The sequence below is a fragment of the Sinocyclocheilus grahami genome, unplaced genomic scaffold, assembly GCF_001515645.1.
Source record: "Sinocyclocheilus grahami isolate Dianchi unplaced genomic scaffold, SAMN03320097.WGS_v1.1 scaffold287.1, whole genome shotgun sequence".
NCBI classification, from domain to species: domain Eukaryota; kingdom Metazoa; phylum Chordata; class Actinopteri; order Cypriniformes; family Cyprinidae; genus Sinocyclocheilus; species Sinocyclocheilus grahami.
Window position 1 is genome coordinate 539,873 of NW_015505466.1, and position 17,782 is coordinate 557,654.

A 17,782-nucleotide genomic window follows, 5' to 3' on the forward strand; every position below is an offset into this window, starting at 1 on the left:
TCCTCAGCGACCAGCACACGGATCAGCTCTAGGCATGACGAAGCGGATATCGTCCTCTTTTGGAAGACCAAACAAAGTAGTTTAGCTTTCACAACGAAACACACAGCGTCTCGACATGGCGGCAGCAATACTACAGCGAGAATCAAAGTTACGCCTTCTTTCTTTGCGTGAACATTTAGGCGGCGTTATGCAAATCTCCCACATCGTGACGTAGACATGTGGGGGCGTGTTAGAACGAGCCGTTTTAGGTAGGTGTGGTTGACTCTTAACTTTCATAAAGAATATCTCTTTGGATTTGAGACTTTATTCTTTGCAACTTTACAGATCTTCTTTATGCACCAAGAGCTTGTAACACTCCAAAGAGAAAGGAAAAATTGAAATCTCATCATATGACCCCTTTAAATATCTTAGCTCTCTCCTCATAACTAAAATCTTATCTGTGTGTGTTGTAGACACATGCTGCAATGCTTAACAGTGTGATCCCCGAAACAGTACTGTCACTGGAGCCTAAAAATGCTGAAGCCATCAAGAGTGTGTGGAAAGACCAAGGTCTGCAGAAATGCTTTGAACGCAGGAGAGAGTTCCAGTTGTCGGACTCGACCAAATAGTAAGTGCACTGAAGATTTAATTTTTCACACTGACAAAAAGTACTATTGTATTATACTGTATACCACATTTTCAATAGGGCAGCATGATAATGCAATGTGTGTGTGTTCTTTGTATTTTTTTGGAATAAGTTAATATGGTTGTATCTGAGTATGGTAATCATTGCATACTATGGCATGTGAATATTACTGTACTGTACTGTACTGTTTATAGCCTATGTTACATGCTATGTATGTATTATTTAGTTCTGCAACCAACCAACCCCTCCCTCCGGCCCCCCCTTCTTTTGGTTCGTTCCGCGATCAATGGTATAGGTTACCATACTTGGCCTACACGTCATGTTGTCACTTAAATGAATAAATAAATAATATATATATATTTCGGTTTTTAAGTCTAGACTTAAAACGCATCTTTATTCTATGGCCTTTCCTGATTTTTAATTTATGGATTAGTATTGTTATCTTGGATTTAAATTTGTATTTTATTTTATACTTTACTGTATTTTATGATTGTTTTGTACAGCACTTTGGTCAGTGTAAGCTGAATTTAAATGTGCTCTATAAATAAAATTTACTTACTAAGTAGCAGCCAGGCACTGCTAATCAAATGCCTTTGATTATCTGATCATCAGCAAGTGTGTGCACCTCTGTAAAAGTAGAAGTTTTGGCGGTTTGCTGGTCTGGAGCCTTCAGGTGTGTGTTAACTCAATTCCAAGGAGTTAAGACATCAGCAATAATCTTAAAGAAGCAATTGTTGCTGCCATCAATCTGGGAAGAGTGACATGGCCATTTCCCGACAATCTGAAGTCCATCATTCTACAGTGAGGAAGATTGTTCACAAGTGGAAGACATTCAAAACAGACACCAATCCTCCCAGGAGTGTACTTCTCAGCAAATTCACCCCAAGATCAGACCGTGTAATGCTTAGAGAATTGGCGGCCACCCAAGAACTACACCGCAGACTCTACGGGCCTCAGCAAACATGTGAAATGATAAAGTTCATTACACAATTAGTACAATTAAAAAAATATGGGACAAGTATGGCATGTTTGGAAGTAAATATGTACTTATATACATGCATGTGTTTGCATTTATGTATACATAATAAATAAACACAAAGTACACACTCATATATTATATATTATATAAACAAAAACTTTTATTTTCGGTGAGATTAATCGCGATTAATCGTTTGACAGCCCTAATATATATATATATATTTATATATATATAAAACTTTAAATTCAAATAACGGTTTTCCTATGAATTAACTAGAACACAGTCCATTTCTACTCTGCCTTTCCTTGGGACATGCAGGGATTTTCCCTGCTTTACATACTTTTGGCCAATAAACTCAGTGATATCAGCGTTGGTTGCCATGCAACAAAGAGGCCTGTTCTACTTGGGGTGTTACGCATTCCGGGGGGAAGGGTTCATGGGTCCTCTTATGGCTTGTTAACTGAGGTTACAGAGTATTTGTTATATAAAAAGAGAATATATAGTGTGTTGGATTGGTCCAGACGCTACAATATATATTTAATATACTTTACTTTTTATTTCTGTGATGCAGCACTGAATTTTCATCTGCCATTACTCCAATCTTCAGTGTCACATAATTCTTCATAAATCATTCTAATATGCTGATTTATTATCAGTGTTGAAACTGCTGTGCTAATCATTTTTTGGAACATGTGATACTTTTTTCTTTGATTCTTTGATAAATAAAAACTGGTGTGTGGTTACATCACCACACACCAGCTACAGGTGGAGAGGAGAGAGTCATAGAGCCAATCAAGTGGTTGGGGATTATTAGGAGGCCATGATTGACAAGGGCCAGGGGGGCAATTTGGCCAGGACACCGGGGTTACACCCCTATTCTTTACGAGAAGTGCCATGGGATTTTTAATGGCCACAGAGAGTCAGGACCTCAGTTTAACGTCTCATCTGAAAGACGGTGGTTTTTGACAGTATAGTGTCCCCATCACTACACTGGGGTGTTAGGACCCACACAGACCACAGGGTGAGCACCCCCTGCTGGCCTCACTAACACCTCTTCCATCAGCAACCTATAGTTTTCCCAGGAGGTCTCCCATCCAGGTACTGACCAGGCTCAACCCTGCTTAGCTTCAGTGGGCGACCAGTCTTGGGCTGCAGGGTGATATGGCTGTGGCTGTAGTAGTGTATATTGTAACACAAAATTTCTATTTTGAATAAATGGTGTGCTTTTTAACTTTTTACTTATCAAAGAATCCTGAAAAAAGTATCACAGGTCCCAAAAAATGTTAAGCAGCACAATTGTTTCCAACATTGATTATATTTCAACATATTAGAATGATTATTGAAGGATCATGTGACACTAAAGACTGGAGTAATGATGCTGAAAATTCAGCTTTGCTTTACAGGAATAAATTATATTTTAAAGTATAATAAAATTGTTCTTTTAAATTGCAATAATATTTCACAAAATTACTTTTTTTGTCTATTTTTTGATACAGCCATGACGAGCATTAGAAACGTCTTTCAAAAAAAACATTACAAACCTTACAGATCCCAAACTTTTGAATGACAATGTGTGTATACAGTATATAGAAATTTTATTACCAACTTATACTGTCACTGTGTAATAGTACTTTTTTTAAGAGCTCTACTTTCAATTTAGAAGTAAACTGTAAATTAGAAGAAAAATCAGACCTTAGTGCAAATCCCTGCTCATTGGTTTGATTCAGGGAATTCATGAACTGAGAAATGTATGCAACAGAAGACTCTTTTTACCTCAGCACACAATCAAGTGTTTTACTACAGAAAATACAAATATTTATGACATATTGCATGATATATTAATTAAAAATATGTATAACTTTATCATATGAAATTGAAATTTGAAACTTTATTTTGTGTTTGGTGAATTTTGGTGGCCACTTAGGGTTTTGGACAAATAACTAAAAAGGAATTTTCGTGGTTTCTCAAAGTCTGTTTTATTTATTTTTTCTGTTTACTAGTTACCTCGATGACATTGACAGAATATCTGCATCCTTTTACTTGCCGACTGTTCAGGATATTCTGAGAGTCCGAATTCCAACCACAGGCATCATTGAGTACATCTTTGACCTCCAGACAGTCATATTCAGGTAACTCTTAATTATGCTGTATGGTGGTGTGAAGATGGATGACTGACTGTGACCCATTTTATAATTCAAAACCTCTTCTTTTTGTAGAATGGTTGATGTTGGAGGCCAAAAGTCAGAAAGACGGAAGTGGATCCATTGTTTTGAAAACGTTACTTCCATCATCTTTCTGGTGGCTCTGAGCGAGTACGACCAGGCCCTATATGAGTGTGCAAATGAGGTTAGTCACTTCCTTGTATTGTCTTAGTAGCTTTTCTGGGTTATTGAGATTTAGCATCATTACATCATAGATGATGAAGTTGTTCATTCTGTTGATGTGATTTTATACCTCCCCAGAACCGCATGGAGGAGAGTAAGGCACTTTTTAAGACAATCGTCTCCTACCCCTGGTTCCAGGAGTCCTCTATCATCCTCTTCCTCAATAAAACAGATATCCTGAAGGAGAAGATATCAAAGTCACATCTTGCAGACTATTTTCCACAATACAAAGGTTGGAGTGCCAAAACCGCAGCTTAAGCATTTTTGTCTTGTTTTTCATTGAAACAACATACATTTACATGAGAAGCAACACAGCATAAGGCTTGTTTTCATAGATAATTTGTCTTAAAAACTGGCAGATTTATCAATTGTTTCAGGTATAAAAATGTTAAAAACTGAAACAGTTAGTACAGTGAGACAGTGCTATTGTATGAAAAAGCCACACCCTCTGACTAATTGTATTTTATGCTGTTTATTGATTAAAAAATATTAATACATGTCATTTGTACAAGTCATTATAATGAATACCTGTATATATTTTACAAACCCATAAGACTTCGGTTCATCACAAATTAAAACGTTTAATATTCTTTCATAATTTTTGTCCATCCATTAAAATCTACCCAACCAAAAGTTTCATACGTCAAAAAAAAAAAAAAAAAAATGCAGTTAGTAGTTTCTCCCCAACACTGCTAAAGTGTTTTTTGCTAACTACTGAACTCCACTGAAATTATTAAATCTATGTTATCTGCTCATTCCACAGGCCCTAAAAATGACGCAGATGCTGCAATGAAGTTCATCTTGAGTATGTATGAGGAGCAGAACTCAGACACACATAAACGCATCTATGCACATTCCACCTGTGCAACCGACACTGAAAATATCCGCTTTGTTTTTGAAGCAGTGAAGGACACCATTCTGCGGAACAACCTATCCGACTTTAACTTGGGTTAAATGACAAAAGTACTTTTCCATATATGGCTACACTGACCTCTGATTCAGTGAAAATATTAATGTGATCTCTGTGTGTGAGTACTGGGATTATGGCAAAGTGCATTCTGTGAACTTAGCATGTAGCCTACCTGCATTGGCGGATATTAAAAGGATTGTCCACCCAAAAAGAAATGTCTAATTTTGCGTTTTGCAGAAGAGAGAAAGTCATACCGGTTTGGAAAAATATGAGGGTGAGTAAATGATAGCAGCATTTTCATTTTGGGGTGAACTGTCCATTTAGCTTTGTTATTAGGGACATTATTTATCCTCTGGAATGGATTTTCAGGGGCTTTTTCTCCTTCATGAGGGCATTTTTCAAGATTTGAATGAAATATGAATTAAGACAGGCTGGCATAAAAGACAGACTTTGAATCCATGCAAATCAATTGTAGCCACTGTCTTTGCTATTCAAATAGTCTCTCCAACACTGACGTGGATACAAGAATGATACTTCAGTACAGATAGTTTCAAGTCTTTACACTCTCAAAATGACATGTTTGTAGATATTTACTGTATGTACAGTTACAATTTCTAGTGTGACTACTGTATGGAAAGTCACAGCTTCTTGTGTGATTCTTTAGGTAGAAGCTAAATTGACGTGTGACACTTTAGCATGTCATTAAAACGTTATTTATTTTTGCAGCAGATGCAATACAGTTGTGTGTTTAGTGAGTCAAAATAAAACAGACTGCATATCAAATGCATTTTAACATTTAATTCTGTCAAGCAGTGATTTATTTTTTCATATACGTGCCAAAACATGCAATTCCACTTTTTGAAAAGCATTTTTAAAAACTGAAATTTGACTGAAAATTGACAGAAAAAAAATACAATTTTGTTGCATCAATACATCACAAACATCATAAGATAAAAGTTCGGAATATATATATACTGTATGTATATTTTTTGTGCTACTTTTACATCCTTACTAAAGAAAATCTTATCAGTGAGTTTTTAAAAAAAAAATTTTTTTAATTTTTTTTTGTCAATTGCTTTGATCTTCTGTGATCACATGGCAACTCAGCTGGTGTTAACGCAGAACTTCTTGTATTATTTATACATTGTTAGTAACAAAAGTGGACAAAAGAAATAATGTAGGAAATAGATTCTGGGTACGCTAGATAAAAAGCCTAGTGGAGACACCAGAAAGATTCCTTTCTTTTTCTACCAGAAGTCTGTTCATGTGCATAATGTTAATGTTTTCTATATTAAGTCCTAAAATTTTTGTATGCAATTATGATTATATGATTTTAACTGAAAAAAAGAAGAAGATTTAAATGTGTGTATGTGTGTGTTTGAGCACTGAAATTGTTCGACAGGGCTAATGAGTGAATCTGTAACTCCAGTTGTGATTTATAAATTTACACTTAGTTATGTCAGGTGTGGCACAGTTGCTGTAGCAATGAACATTGGACCAAACACTTTCTGAGTAAGAGGTCAAAGAGCACCTCCCATTGCTTCCTTGCAACAGAAACTTGCAACAGAAAGCGGGTGAGTAGCTCAACACACAACACTGTTTTCGGTTCTCTCAACACTGTGGAGATCTTAAATCATAGAACATGACAAATCGTAATAGAGCAGGAAACAACAGAGCTTTCAGTATATTTTATCTTGTGGTTTAGGTGTAATCTCTTTTATGGACACATTGACGGGGCAGATTCAAAGCAGTGAATTTTTATGGGTGATCAGGCAAATGATCACCTTCCAGCACAAAGCTCTGTTTACAGTATAAAGCATAGTGACCACACTATAGGCTATGCAATTTGAGTATGAATGGTTATGACCTCATTTTAATTTAGATATTTAAAATATATTGTTTAATGACACTGTGGTACTGTAGAACTGCGGAAAAGCTAACAGTAGTGGAAAACATGAAATGGAAAGCATCATAATATACATTTTCCCTTATATTTCTTGATTTACATTAACCTTACCGTGTGAGACCCTTTTTTTATGGATGGGCGCTTTTTATTTAACTTATTTTGGATAGATGCATGCAACACCCGCTGAGTGGCATTAAGCTTGAAAGATCAAAGACCATTTTTTATATAACTCTGAAAGAAGAAAGTCATACACACCTAGGATGACTTGAGGGTGAGTAATTTGTGGGCTAATTTTCATTTTTGGGTGAACTAACCTTTTAAGTGCATCTACTCTGCTTGAAGCTCATTTGAAAAAGCCTTTTGTCTGTGAGTCCTTGTTTTGTAGCTCTAATTTTAAATCTGTAAAACCTGTAAAGTTCAACAGCATAATATATTCTTATTCTTATTCTCTTATCCATTATTCTCTTATCCATTAATCTCTTATCCATAATTTATTATTATTATTATTGCTATTTTAAATTATTTGTTTGTAAAGCACATTCAGAGTATTTGTTAAATCTAGCTAACAAAATATATATTGTGTGTTTGAGTGGTCCAGACGCTACATAACTGTAGTCTATGTGAATTGTGAAAGTAATGAAAGAACTCCATAACAATAATAATAATGATGATGATGTTGTTGTTGGTTGTTGTTATTGCACATTTGACTAGAAGTCTATGTGAAAGTGAAAATGTAAAATAATGTTTATAATAATAATTGTATTATTATGTTATATATTAAATATTATTATAATTTTTATTATTGCTATTTTGTAATTATTTGTTTGTAAAATACATTTAACTAGAAGTCTATATGAAAGTACTGAAAGTACTCCATTTACAGTATAATAATAATAATATGAAGAAGGAAGAATTTTAATATTCCCTGACATGAGATTTGAGTGCAGTGATGATGATGATGATGATGATGACGACGGTGGCTATAAATTTGATTCTCATAGTTCCCCTTCTGGCGATGAGGGGATGGACCAGACTCATGAACACAAGATGAGTTTTGAGGGGGCAGAGGGTAGACCAGGTGAGACTGAAAAACACTGACACTCTAGAATATGCCTCAAAATATCACAAGACGATTGAATACCTTTACAAAGACTACTTCAAACTGACAGAACAGTGAAGCTGTTATGAATCCGAGGTATAAAGTAACATTCTCTTCTTCTACACATTCTTATTAGGCTTAACATGATTTAGTCAAGTTTGGGCACATTCCTGAAACTGTCAATCCTGGAACAATATTCAAATAAACCATTCTAAAATAGCATGACAAACAGATGCATCATTTTCTAAATGTTTATTGATTGTCTGTTGAATCCACTAGCTCCACCCACCTCCCTGCCCCTGCAGGGCCAAGGGGGCGTGGCCTCTCAGAGGAAGAAGCTGTCGGCTCCTCGTATAAGTCTATCGTTAGACCAAAGTGAGGATGACCTGTTCGACACACCAGATGACCTGGACATCAATGTGGATGATCTGGACACCCCTGACGAAGCAGATTATACTGACCATGAAATAGACTGGGAAGGTAGGACATAAAAACTTGTAAACAATTGTTTAATATAAAAAAGAGATTTATTATTTATTAAGAGATTTATACATTTTTTTCAGAGCCTCAAGCATCCCAGAGTGATTCTGTTAAAGAAACAGTTGAGCCCATTCCCACATACAGTGCTCAGGAGGAGCGGCAGGATTCCAAACTCTGGAGAACCGTCATCATTGGAGAGCAAGAACACCGCATCAACATGAAGAGCATTGAACCTTACCAAAAAGTCATATCCCATGGAGGTATGTTAAAAGAATATTTCAAAGAAAATGTAAAATAATTTTTTGGGTTAAATGTAAAGTAAAAAGACTGGTTCACACTAGGGCTGGGCAAAAAAATTGATTTTTCGATTAATCGTTTTTTAAAATGACGTCGATTCGATATCGATTCTCAAAAGCCGCGAATCGATCTTTTCCGGGATTTATTTCAGCACACATTTAAAACAAGATCTGATTAACGTGAATCTTATCATTAGTCTTCTCCACTAGATGTCACTCTTATTTACCTTGCGCGATATTACAACAGAAAGCCTGTCATTCATTCAGCACTTATCATGGCCATACGCGTGATTCTCAATGCTCAGGTGAAATGCTATAATAATACTATAAATCTGCGGAAGCATTTGACATCACACATAAGGCGCCATGATTTCCGCAATGAATGAATGGCGGATGGCGCGGCGCACTGTTTTGTACACATACTAAAGCGCGGATGACGCTCGCGGTGTATTCAGCTTCTGCCGTCTCACTATATGATGATATGAACACGAATGTCATCTCATTTTTAAAGGAATAATCACATCTGTTTTCTTTTTAATTTTAACAGTAAACCTCTGTTGTGCAGCACTTTGTTTGCCAAAAAATAAAAGGGTTTAATTTTCATTTGATTAGGATAAATTAAATTAATGTTTTATGCCTTCATCTGATTACCAGAAAAATTAAGAACATTTTCTAGGGCCCTATTATTGTTTAAAAAAGGACCCATACAAAAAATATAGGTTTAAAATACAGGCATGTGGTTCTTAATTTCTTTTTATTAATCCACCATGTGTAAACTGATGTTTACTGTTAATTTTTTAGAAATATCAATAGCATTTGTATTAAAACTATATTCACTGAATGTAATAAAAAAATCGAGAATCAAATAGAATCGGGACATCTGAATCGATACCCAGCCCTAGTTCACACAGAGACTCTTTTCTTATTGTGCAAAGACATGCGTAGAAATGCATGTATGTTCCTACAATGGAAGTTTATGGGGCAACTACAATGGAGTATTTGTGAAGCTCCTATGTTGTTGAGGGACTTACATGGACCTTTAAATAAAATGTTTGATATTTGAGCTGTAATGCCTTAATCGTCCACTTGTGGATTGTTTGCACAGAAAAGATTGGTAGGTGATTTGGTTACACTTTATTTTACAGTATGTGCACTTGCAGTGTACTTAGCCAAGAAAGTACCGGCTAGTACATAGTACCTATATGGGTTCAGTTTAGGTTTAGGGGTAGGTTCAGGGTTAGTTATTACCTAGTCAGGATCCTAGTTATTACCCAGTTATTGCAATCGCTACATAGTATGTACACGCAGAACAGGACTGAAAAATAAAGTGCTTCCAGCGATTCTATCAAATCAGTATTACATTAACGTGTAATGTTTAAAGGTTATGGTTAAGGGCTTATACTTTCAGCATTTGCATTTATTTGTGGTCCTGTACACGTGCCCGAAATATTTTCATTGGAAGCATCATTGTGGTTGTGTGGTTTTAACACTTCAGCATACTTTGAAAAAGAGTACTTATTACATAAATACTACATACTTAAGTTATTACATACTTATAACAACGAAATACAATTTAAAATAATATACTTACGTGTGAATTGAACAATGTTTTAAGCCACTTGGATTATTTACAATTAAATTAAACTGTATTATAGTTTCAATTTACAGTGGCATGCGAAAGTTTGGGAACCCCTTGCAGAATCTGTGAAAATGTGAATAATTTTAACAAAATAAGCGAGATCTTACAAAATGCATGTTATTTTTTATTTAGTACTGTCCTGAGTAATATATTTTACATAAAAGATGATTACAAATAGTCCACTAGACCAAAAAAAAAAAAAAAGCTGAAATTATTAAAATAACCCCCTTCAATAATTTGGGAACCCTTGGTTCTTAATACTGTGTGTGGTTACCTGGATGATCTACGACTGTTTTCTTGTTTTGTGATGGTTGTTCATGAGTCCCTTGTTTGTTCTGAACAGTTAAACTGAGCCCTGTTTCTTCAGAAAAATCCTCCATGTCCTGCAGATTCTTCAGTTTTCCAGCATCTTTTGCATATTTGAACCCTTTCCAGCAGTGACTGTATGATTTTGAGATCCATCTTTTCACACTGAGGACAATTGAGGGACTCGCATACACTAGGAAACACAATGCATTAAGAGCCGGGGGGTGAAAACTTTTTGAATTTGAAGATCAAGGTAAATTGTACTTAATTTGTCTTCTGGGAAACATGCAAGTATCTTCTGTTGCTTCCGATGGGCAGTACTAAATGGGAAAAAATTATATTTCAACAAAATAAGACAAATTTGGACATCTTCATCCTGTTCAAAAGTTTCCCCCCCCCAGCTCTTAATGCATTGTGTTTCCTTCTGGAGCATCAGTGAATGTTTGAACCTTTTTTAATAGTTGTGTTTGAGTCCCTCAATTGTCCTCAGTGTGAAAAGATGGATCTCAAAAAATCATACAGTCACTGCTGGAAAGGGTTCAAATATGCAAAAGATGCTGGAAAACTTAAGAATCTGCAGGACATGGAGGATTTTTCTGAAGAAACAGGGCTCAGTTTAACTGTTCAGAACAAACAAGGGACTCATGAACAACCATCACAAAACAAGAAAACAGTCGTAGACCATCCAGGTAACCACACACAGTATTAAGAACCAAGGGTTCTCAAACTTTTGAAGTTATTTTAATAATTTCAGCTATTTTTTTGTCTTGTGGACTATGTGTAAACATCTTTTATGTAAAATATCTTACTCAGGACAGTACTAAATAAAAAATAACATGCATTTTGTATGATCTCGCTTATTTTGTTAAAATTATTCACATTTTCACAGATTATGCAAGGGGTTCCCAAACTTTTGCATGCCACTGTATATTAAATGCAATTAGTTGAACTTAAGAGTGCTTTTTGACCTACTTATTTTGGACTTATGAAATTTTGTATTGCTAAGACTTATTGTTCCCTTATGCTACAGTAAGTCGCTTGATGTATTCCTCATTTGTAAGTTGCTTTGGATAAAAGCATTTTCTAAATAAATAAAAGTGAATATTTCATAGTTTTGTAATTTGTTGTCTTTGAAATATGGTTAAATTGTACTGTTTATCATATATTAAAATATACTTTAATATCTATTAAAACACATTACACATTTATAATGGTAATTTAGTACATTTAAAGTTAACTTTTTTAAACATAGCACAGTTATAATACTTGTGCTTTAACATGTTAGTCAACACATCAAAATAATGGCGCTTTTCCACTGCGTGGTACGACTCGGCTCGGTACGGCTCGATTTGTGTTTCCACTGCAGTTCAGAACCGCTTAGAGTGGGCGGGATTATTCACATGTCGTTATAGTTGCGCCGCCTCTACTGCCGCGACTCCTAAAAAACTTTTTCATTCCGCGTCGCCCCACCAAGCTCTCGCTGGATCCGCTCCTCTGCTATCAACGAGAGGAACGTCTGTACTTCCTCAACAGGGGGAACAGCCACTTTTTGGTTGTTAAAAAAAGGTGTGCTGGTTCAAAACAGTTGCGTTCGATCCTTCGCTGGCTGTGCTGATTTAAATCTAGCAGTTCTTTTGTGTTTGTGTCGCAAGTTCAGGTAGTGACGATTCTCTCCGGCCAATCCGTGATCAGCAGAGTTTACACATCACGTTTTGGTAACGGTACGGTTCGCTTGAAACCCCAACCGAGGTGGTACTAAAAAAAGTACCAGGTACTGTACCCAGTGGAAAACCCCCCAAAAGTGAACCGTACCGTGCCGTGCCATGCAGTGGAAAAGCGCCATAAGTGTGTTAATAAACAGTCATGAAAGTGTACTCGCATTAAGTACACCTAAGTGGCATTTTATTCCATTATAATTTACGTGATCCTTTAAATCTGTTTTTTTTTTTCTTTACCCACAGGGTACTATGGCAATGACGCAAATGCCATCATTGTATTTGCTGCATGCTTCCTCCCTGACAGTGACAGAGAGGACTATCACGAGATCATGGAGAACCTCTTCTTGTGAGTTCAGTCAAACTATTATATGAGGCTTGTTCATCCTGACCTAAAATAGAATCATATTAGCTATACTGAGAACAAATCACTAAATAAATGTGAATTCCTCCTCAGGTATGTTATCAGTACACTAGAGCTCATGGTAGCAGAGGATTACATGATTGTGTACTTGAATGGAGCCACTCCACACCGGAGGATGCCTGGCCTCAACTGGCTCAAGAGATGCTACCAGATGATTGATAGGAGGTGAATATATACCTGCTGAACATGAAATACACAATATATACAGTATATTTAAAAAAAGAAGACTAATGTTGTTGTTTACACTTTTTCAGGCTCAGAAAGAACTTAAAATCTTTCATCATTGTTCACCCATCATGGTTCATTAGGACAGTTCTAGCCATCACGAAACCGTTTATCAGGTATAGTGAAAGGATTGATTGATTGATTTACTTAAAGTGCTCCTATTATGGGAAATGAGAGGTTCATATTTTGGTTTTGGGAGTCCCCAAAAACAGGTTGACATGCATGCCAGGTCAAAAAACACTTTCATTGGCTTATAATATGCATTTATTTTTACCTATTTGCTCAATGACTCCCAAACGATTCGTTTATTTTTATTTATTTTATTTAGTCATTTAGCAGACGCTTTTATCCAAAGCGACTTCCAAATGAGGACAACAGAAGCAATCAATTGTAGTATTAAAACAACTAAAGCCAGATCCAAAACTAAAAGCTAAAACTTTATAAATACTACCTATACACATTTTAAATATAAAGAAATTAAATAAAAATGACAAATGCATACAACAAAATTTCAAAACTTAACATTTAAATGAAAAACAAAAAATAAAGCGAAAAACTATTCAAAATATTAAAGAACAAAAGGTATAAGAGTATAATAATGATTCTAACATAACACTAAGCCAAACACCAAAAAAACAACTACATATGTGTATTTACAACCACACACATATATACTGTATATGTACATATACATTTATAAATTCAATATATATATTATTTCATTTCCATTTAGTTTGTTGAAGTATTAAAATAACTCAAATTAAATAAAACTAAAAACTTAATAAAAGACCTTTACAGACATAATAAATTCAGACATAATGTAACTAAAATTAAAATAAATAACAAATACAAATAATACAAATCAAACGACAGTAGTTTCAGTAATCCTCAAAAATAACTTACCAAACTTACATGCTAAAAAACAACAACTTACTTGCACATAGTAAGAAATGGTTATAAAAACTTAAACAGACGTGAAACAAGTAGTAGGAAAGAGGAGAAATAAAAAGCGATACTTATTTACTTCTCTTACTCGTTTAACGATTCATTTTTCCAAACCCCTCCTTTACTTGATCTGCTGTGATTGGTCCGATTGGTCTCATTTTCATTTCATCATGCCTGTAATGCCTGATAAAGCAGCATTTGTGAGCACAGTGTGTACAGCGTTACTGCTATTTTTATCGCTCCAAAAGCTGCACCTAGTGGCAAAAAATGAATTTGCATTTTGATTCAGACCAACCCGAAAAGACCAACAAGTGGGCGGGCAATATGCTAATGTTTCATGTTGATGTCAACATGAAACGGCTTGCGATTCGTTTTACAAACGACTCGTTTCAATGATTCAGAGTCGACTCTTTCTTTTGAGAGACAATAACTTTATACACGGTGCACTTTCAGATTTAAAACTTGCCAGGATTTTTTCATTCATTTAGAGCTGTGTTACACACTGCATGAAAGGTAATTTTCAAAAATCCATAATAGGGGCACTTTAATATTATTACAGTAAATCACAGTTTAAATAAATAAATGGCTGCTTTGCCTTTTTAATGTATTAAAAATGGAAAATAGTTATTTTTATTTGTAATACTGTTTCACAGTATTATTTTTTTCTACTGTATATCTGATCAAATAAATGCAGCCTTGGTAAGCAAAAAATTAAATAAATAAATAAAAATAATGGTATTGTAAATGGTAAGTTCATTCTATAATAATAATAATAATAATAACAACAACAACAACAGTAAACTAAATAAAATTGATTTATAAATGTTTTCCAGCTCAAAGTTCAGCAGTAAGATCAAGTATGTGAACAGCTTAGCAGAACTGAAGGAGCTCATCCCAATGGAGTACGTCCACATACCTGAGTGCATCATCAGGTGAGCCACATGTTTAACTGACTTATAAATGTATGGCAAACTATTTTAGGCACTGCTCTGTGCAGTACAAGAGTAAGCAAAGGAAGCATCAAGGCACTGATCAGCTGCACACATACTGTGAGAGCGAGACGAAGAGGTGCTTATGAGAATCTGTACAGGAGTTGTGACTCAATCATTTAAAACCTGTGAAGACATGTTTCTATGGGAACAGACATTTAAAACACTGGGGTGAACAGCAACGTTAGATGGCTTTACCAGGAGTCCTCAATCTTTTTTGTCTACCAAACCCCTATAATCTAAAATATTTAAGTGATGTATAAGTAAACATAATTATTGAATTGTATAATTTTTGAATATAAAATCAGAGTAAAGTGTTATTTTTTTCTATTTTTTCTAGTCTTAGTTTTTGATATTCTAATTTTTTTTAATGAAATGTAAAAAATGTTTTTGAGCTAAAATATAATGAATAATAAGTTTATCTTTGCCTCTCTAGACTGGATCAGGAGTTACGGGAAGCAGCAGAGAGCTCTAAGTGAGTATTATAGAAGATATTTGAGACCTTTGACTCTTTTTTTTTTTTTTTTATGTCATACTACAATACAGTGCTCTGGCTATATGAACATGTTTGTCGTCTTAATTTCTTTATAAAGAATCAACAGCTTTCTCCAAGGAAGTGAGAAACCACAAGAATCAATGTAAGATTTCTTAATCATGTAGTAAATAGCCATTTCAAGTCAAGCATTATGTTTAAAGTCAACATGAAATCACAACATACCCTTTTTACATGTTCCTCATGCTACATGATTCATCAGTGCATGTTATTTTTTCCATTCAAAACATTCCTTAAACTCTAATGCTCTGCTGACATCACCAAGAAGTAATGTTGACAATGAAAAATAATTGTTGACAATAATGCAATAATGTGAGATGCTCTCAGTGATGAACTTGAGCCTCTTTAATACTCAAGGTATACAGGTGCATCTTAATAAATTAGAATGTCATGGAAAAGGTCATTTATTTCAGTAATTCAACTCAAATTGTGAAACTTGTGTATTAAATAAATTCAATGCACACAGACTGAAGTAGTTTAAGTCTTTGGTTCTTTTAATTGTGATGATTTTGGGTCACATTTAACAAAAACCCACCAATTCACTATCTCAACAAAGGGCTTCTTTTGCTTTAATTACTGCCTCAATTCGACGTGGCATGGAGGTGATCAGTTTGTGGCACTGCTGATGTGGTATGGAAGCCCAGGTTTCTTTGACAGTGGCCTTCAGCTCATCTGCATTTTTTGGTCTCTTGTTTCTCATTTTCCTCTTGACAATACCCCATAGATTCTCTATGGGGTTCAGGTCTGGTGAGTTTGCTGGCCAGTCAAGCACACCAACACCATGGTCATTTAACCAACTTTTGGTGCTTTTGGCAGTGTGGGCAGGTGCCAAATCCTGCTGGAAAATCTTCAAAAAGCTGGTCAGCAGGAGGAAGCATGAAGTGCTCCAAAAGTTCTGGTAAACGGGTGCAGTGACGTTGGTTTTCAAAAAACACAATGGACCAACACCAGCAGATGACATTGCACCCCAAATCATCACAGACTGTGGAAACTTAACACTGGACTTCAAGCAACTTGGGCTATGAGCTTCTCCACCCTTCCTCCAGACTCTAGGACCTTGGTTTCCAAATGAAATACAAAACTTGCTCTCATCTGAAAAGAGGACTTTGGACTACTGGGCAACAGTCCAGTTCTTCTTCTCCTTAGCCCAGGTAAGACGCCTCTGATGTTGTCTGTGGTTCAGGAGTGGCTTAACAATAGGAATACGACAACTGTAGCCAAATTCCTTGACATGTCTGTGTGTGGTGGCTCTTGATGCCTTGACTCCAGCCTCAGTCCATTCCTTGTGAAGTTCACTCAAATTCTTGAATCGATTTTGCTTGACAATCCTCATAAGGCTGTGGTTCTCTCGGTTGGTTGTGCATCTTTTTCTTCCACACTTTTTCCTTCCTCTCAACTTTCTGTTAACATGCTTGGATACAGCACTCTGTGAACAGCCAGCTTCTTTGGCAATGAATGTTTGTGGCTTACCCTCCTTGTGAAGGGTGTCAATGATTGTCTTCTGGACAACTGTCAGATCAGCAGTCTTCCCCATGATTGTGTAGCCTAGTGAACCAAACTGGGAGACCATTTTGAAGGCTCAGGAAACCTTTGCAGGTGTTTTGAGTAGAGCCCGACCGATATATCGTTTTGCCGATATTATCGGTATCGGCGAACATGCTGCCGATATGAATTTTTTTTTTACAGAACATATAATGCAGATAAAATGCTTGAAATGGTGTAATTACTTAGTTTGTCCAGCAGAGCACGCTCCATTGTTTGCTACTGGCGACCTGGATGAAACGCTTTAAAGCTTTAAGTCTATGGAAAACCATTGAAACTTTGAACGGCCATATCTCTGTAACGGCGTGGCTAAGCCGCACCAAATTCGGGGGATCTCTTCAGTTCAAGGAACCCTCTCATACGCGAATCGAGTGTACGTCTCGAGGCCCTCTTTCGAATGAGACCACCCCCGCGTCGATAGCCCCCGGGGTTCCGGAGTTACGGGTGGTTAAATTCGCCCGATCTAGCGATCCCGGGGGGCTACCGACGCGCGGAGGGTGGCGTTCTAAAGGGCTCCTCGAGCTGCAGGAATACCCCGAATTTGGTGGAGATCCGCCGGCGCGTTCGCGAGATAGTGACACCAGTCAACACTTTCACTTCAGTAAGGAAGTTTCTTGTTCAGGCAGCATTCACGCGTTGTCGTAGTCAAATGGCATTAAAATGCGCAAGACGTGAATTTATATTGTAATTATTTACAGAGGTAGGGGAGAGTGGGGCACAAAGTAACACTTTTTGACTTTCTCAGTTTGTGTAAATCCACATGGG

General features: G+C 36.1%; 2 protein-coding genes across 2 annotated transcripts in view; both read left to right on the forward strand.

Annotated features, from left to right (window-relative positions):
* The window catches only part of LOC107600597 (guanine nucleotide-binding protein subunit alpha-14-like), a 7,298-nt gene extending 2,325 nt beyond the window's left edge, over window positions 1-4,973 (forward strand). The window contains exons 3-7 of the mRNA XM_016292531.1: window positions 453-607; window positions 3,605-3,733; window positions 3,821-3,950; window positions 4,067-4,220; window positions 4,752-4,973. Coding sequence (XP_016148017.1) covers window positions 453-607; window positions 3,605-3,733; window positions 3,821-3,950; window positions 4,067-4,220; window positions 4,752-4,942 — 759 coding nt within the window. The 3' untranslated portion in view covers window positions 4,943-4,973. The remainder of the gene's footprint in view (window positions 1-452; window positions 608-3,604; window positions 3,734-3,820; window positions 3,951-4,066; window positions 4,221-4,751) is intronic.
* A 2,670-nt stretch (window positions 4,974-7,643) lies between these two features.
* Window positions 7,644-17,782, forward strand: part of LOC107600585 (protein prune homolog 2-like) — a 12,115-nt gene continuing 1,976 nt past the window's right edge. The window contains exons 1-9 of the mRNA XM_016292519.1: window positions 7,644-7,882; window positions 8,183-8,383; window positions 8,467-8,643; window positions 12,586-12,688; window positions 12,797-12,928; window positions 13,018-13,104; window positions 14,767-14,865; window positions 15,359-15,397; window positions 15,516-15,560. Coding sequence (XP_016148005.1) covers window positions 7,735-7,882; window positions 8,183-8,383; window positions 8,467-8,643; window positions 12,586-12,688; window positions 12,797-12,928; window positions 13,018-13,104; window positions 14,767-14,865; window positions 15,359-15,397; window positions 15,516-15,560 — 1,031 coding nt within the window. The 5' untranslated portion in view covers window positions 7,644-7,734. The remainder of the gene's footprint in view (window positions 7,883-8,182; window positions 8,384-8,466; window positions 8,644-12,585; window positions 12,689-12,796; window positions 12,929-13,017; window positions 13,105-14,766; window positions 14,866-15,358; window positions 15,398-15,515; window positions 15,561-17,782) is intronic.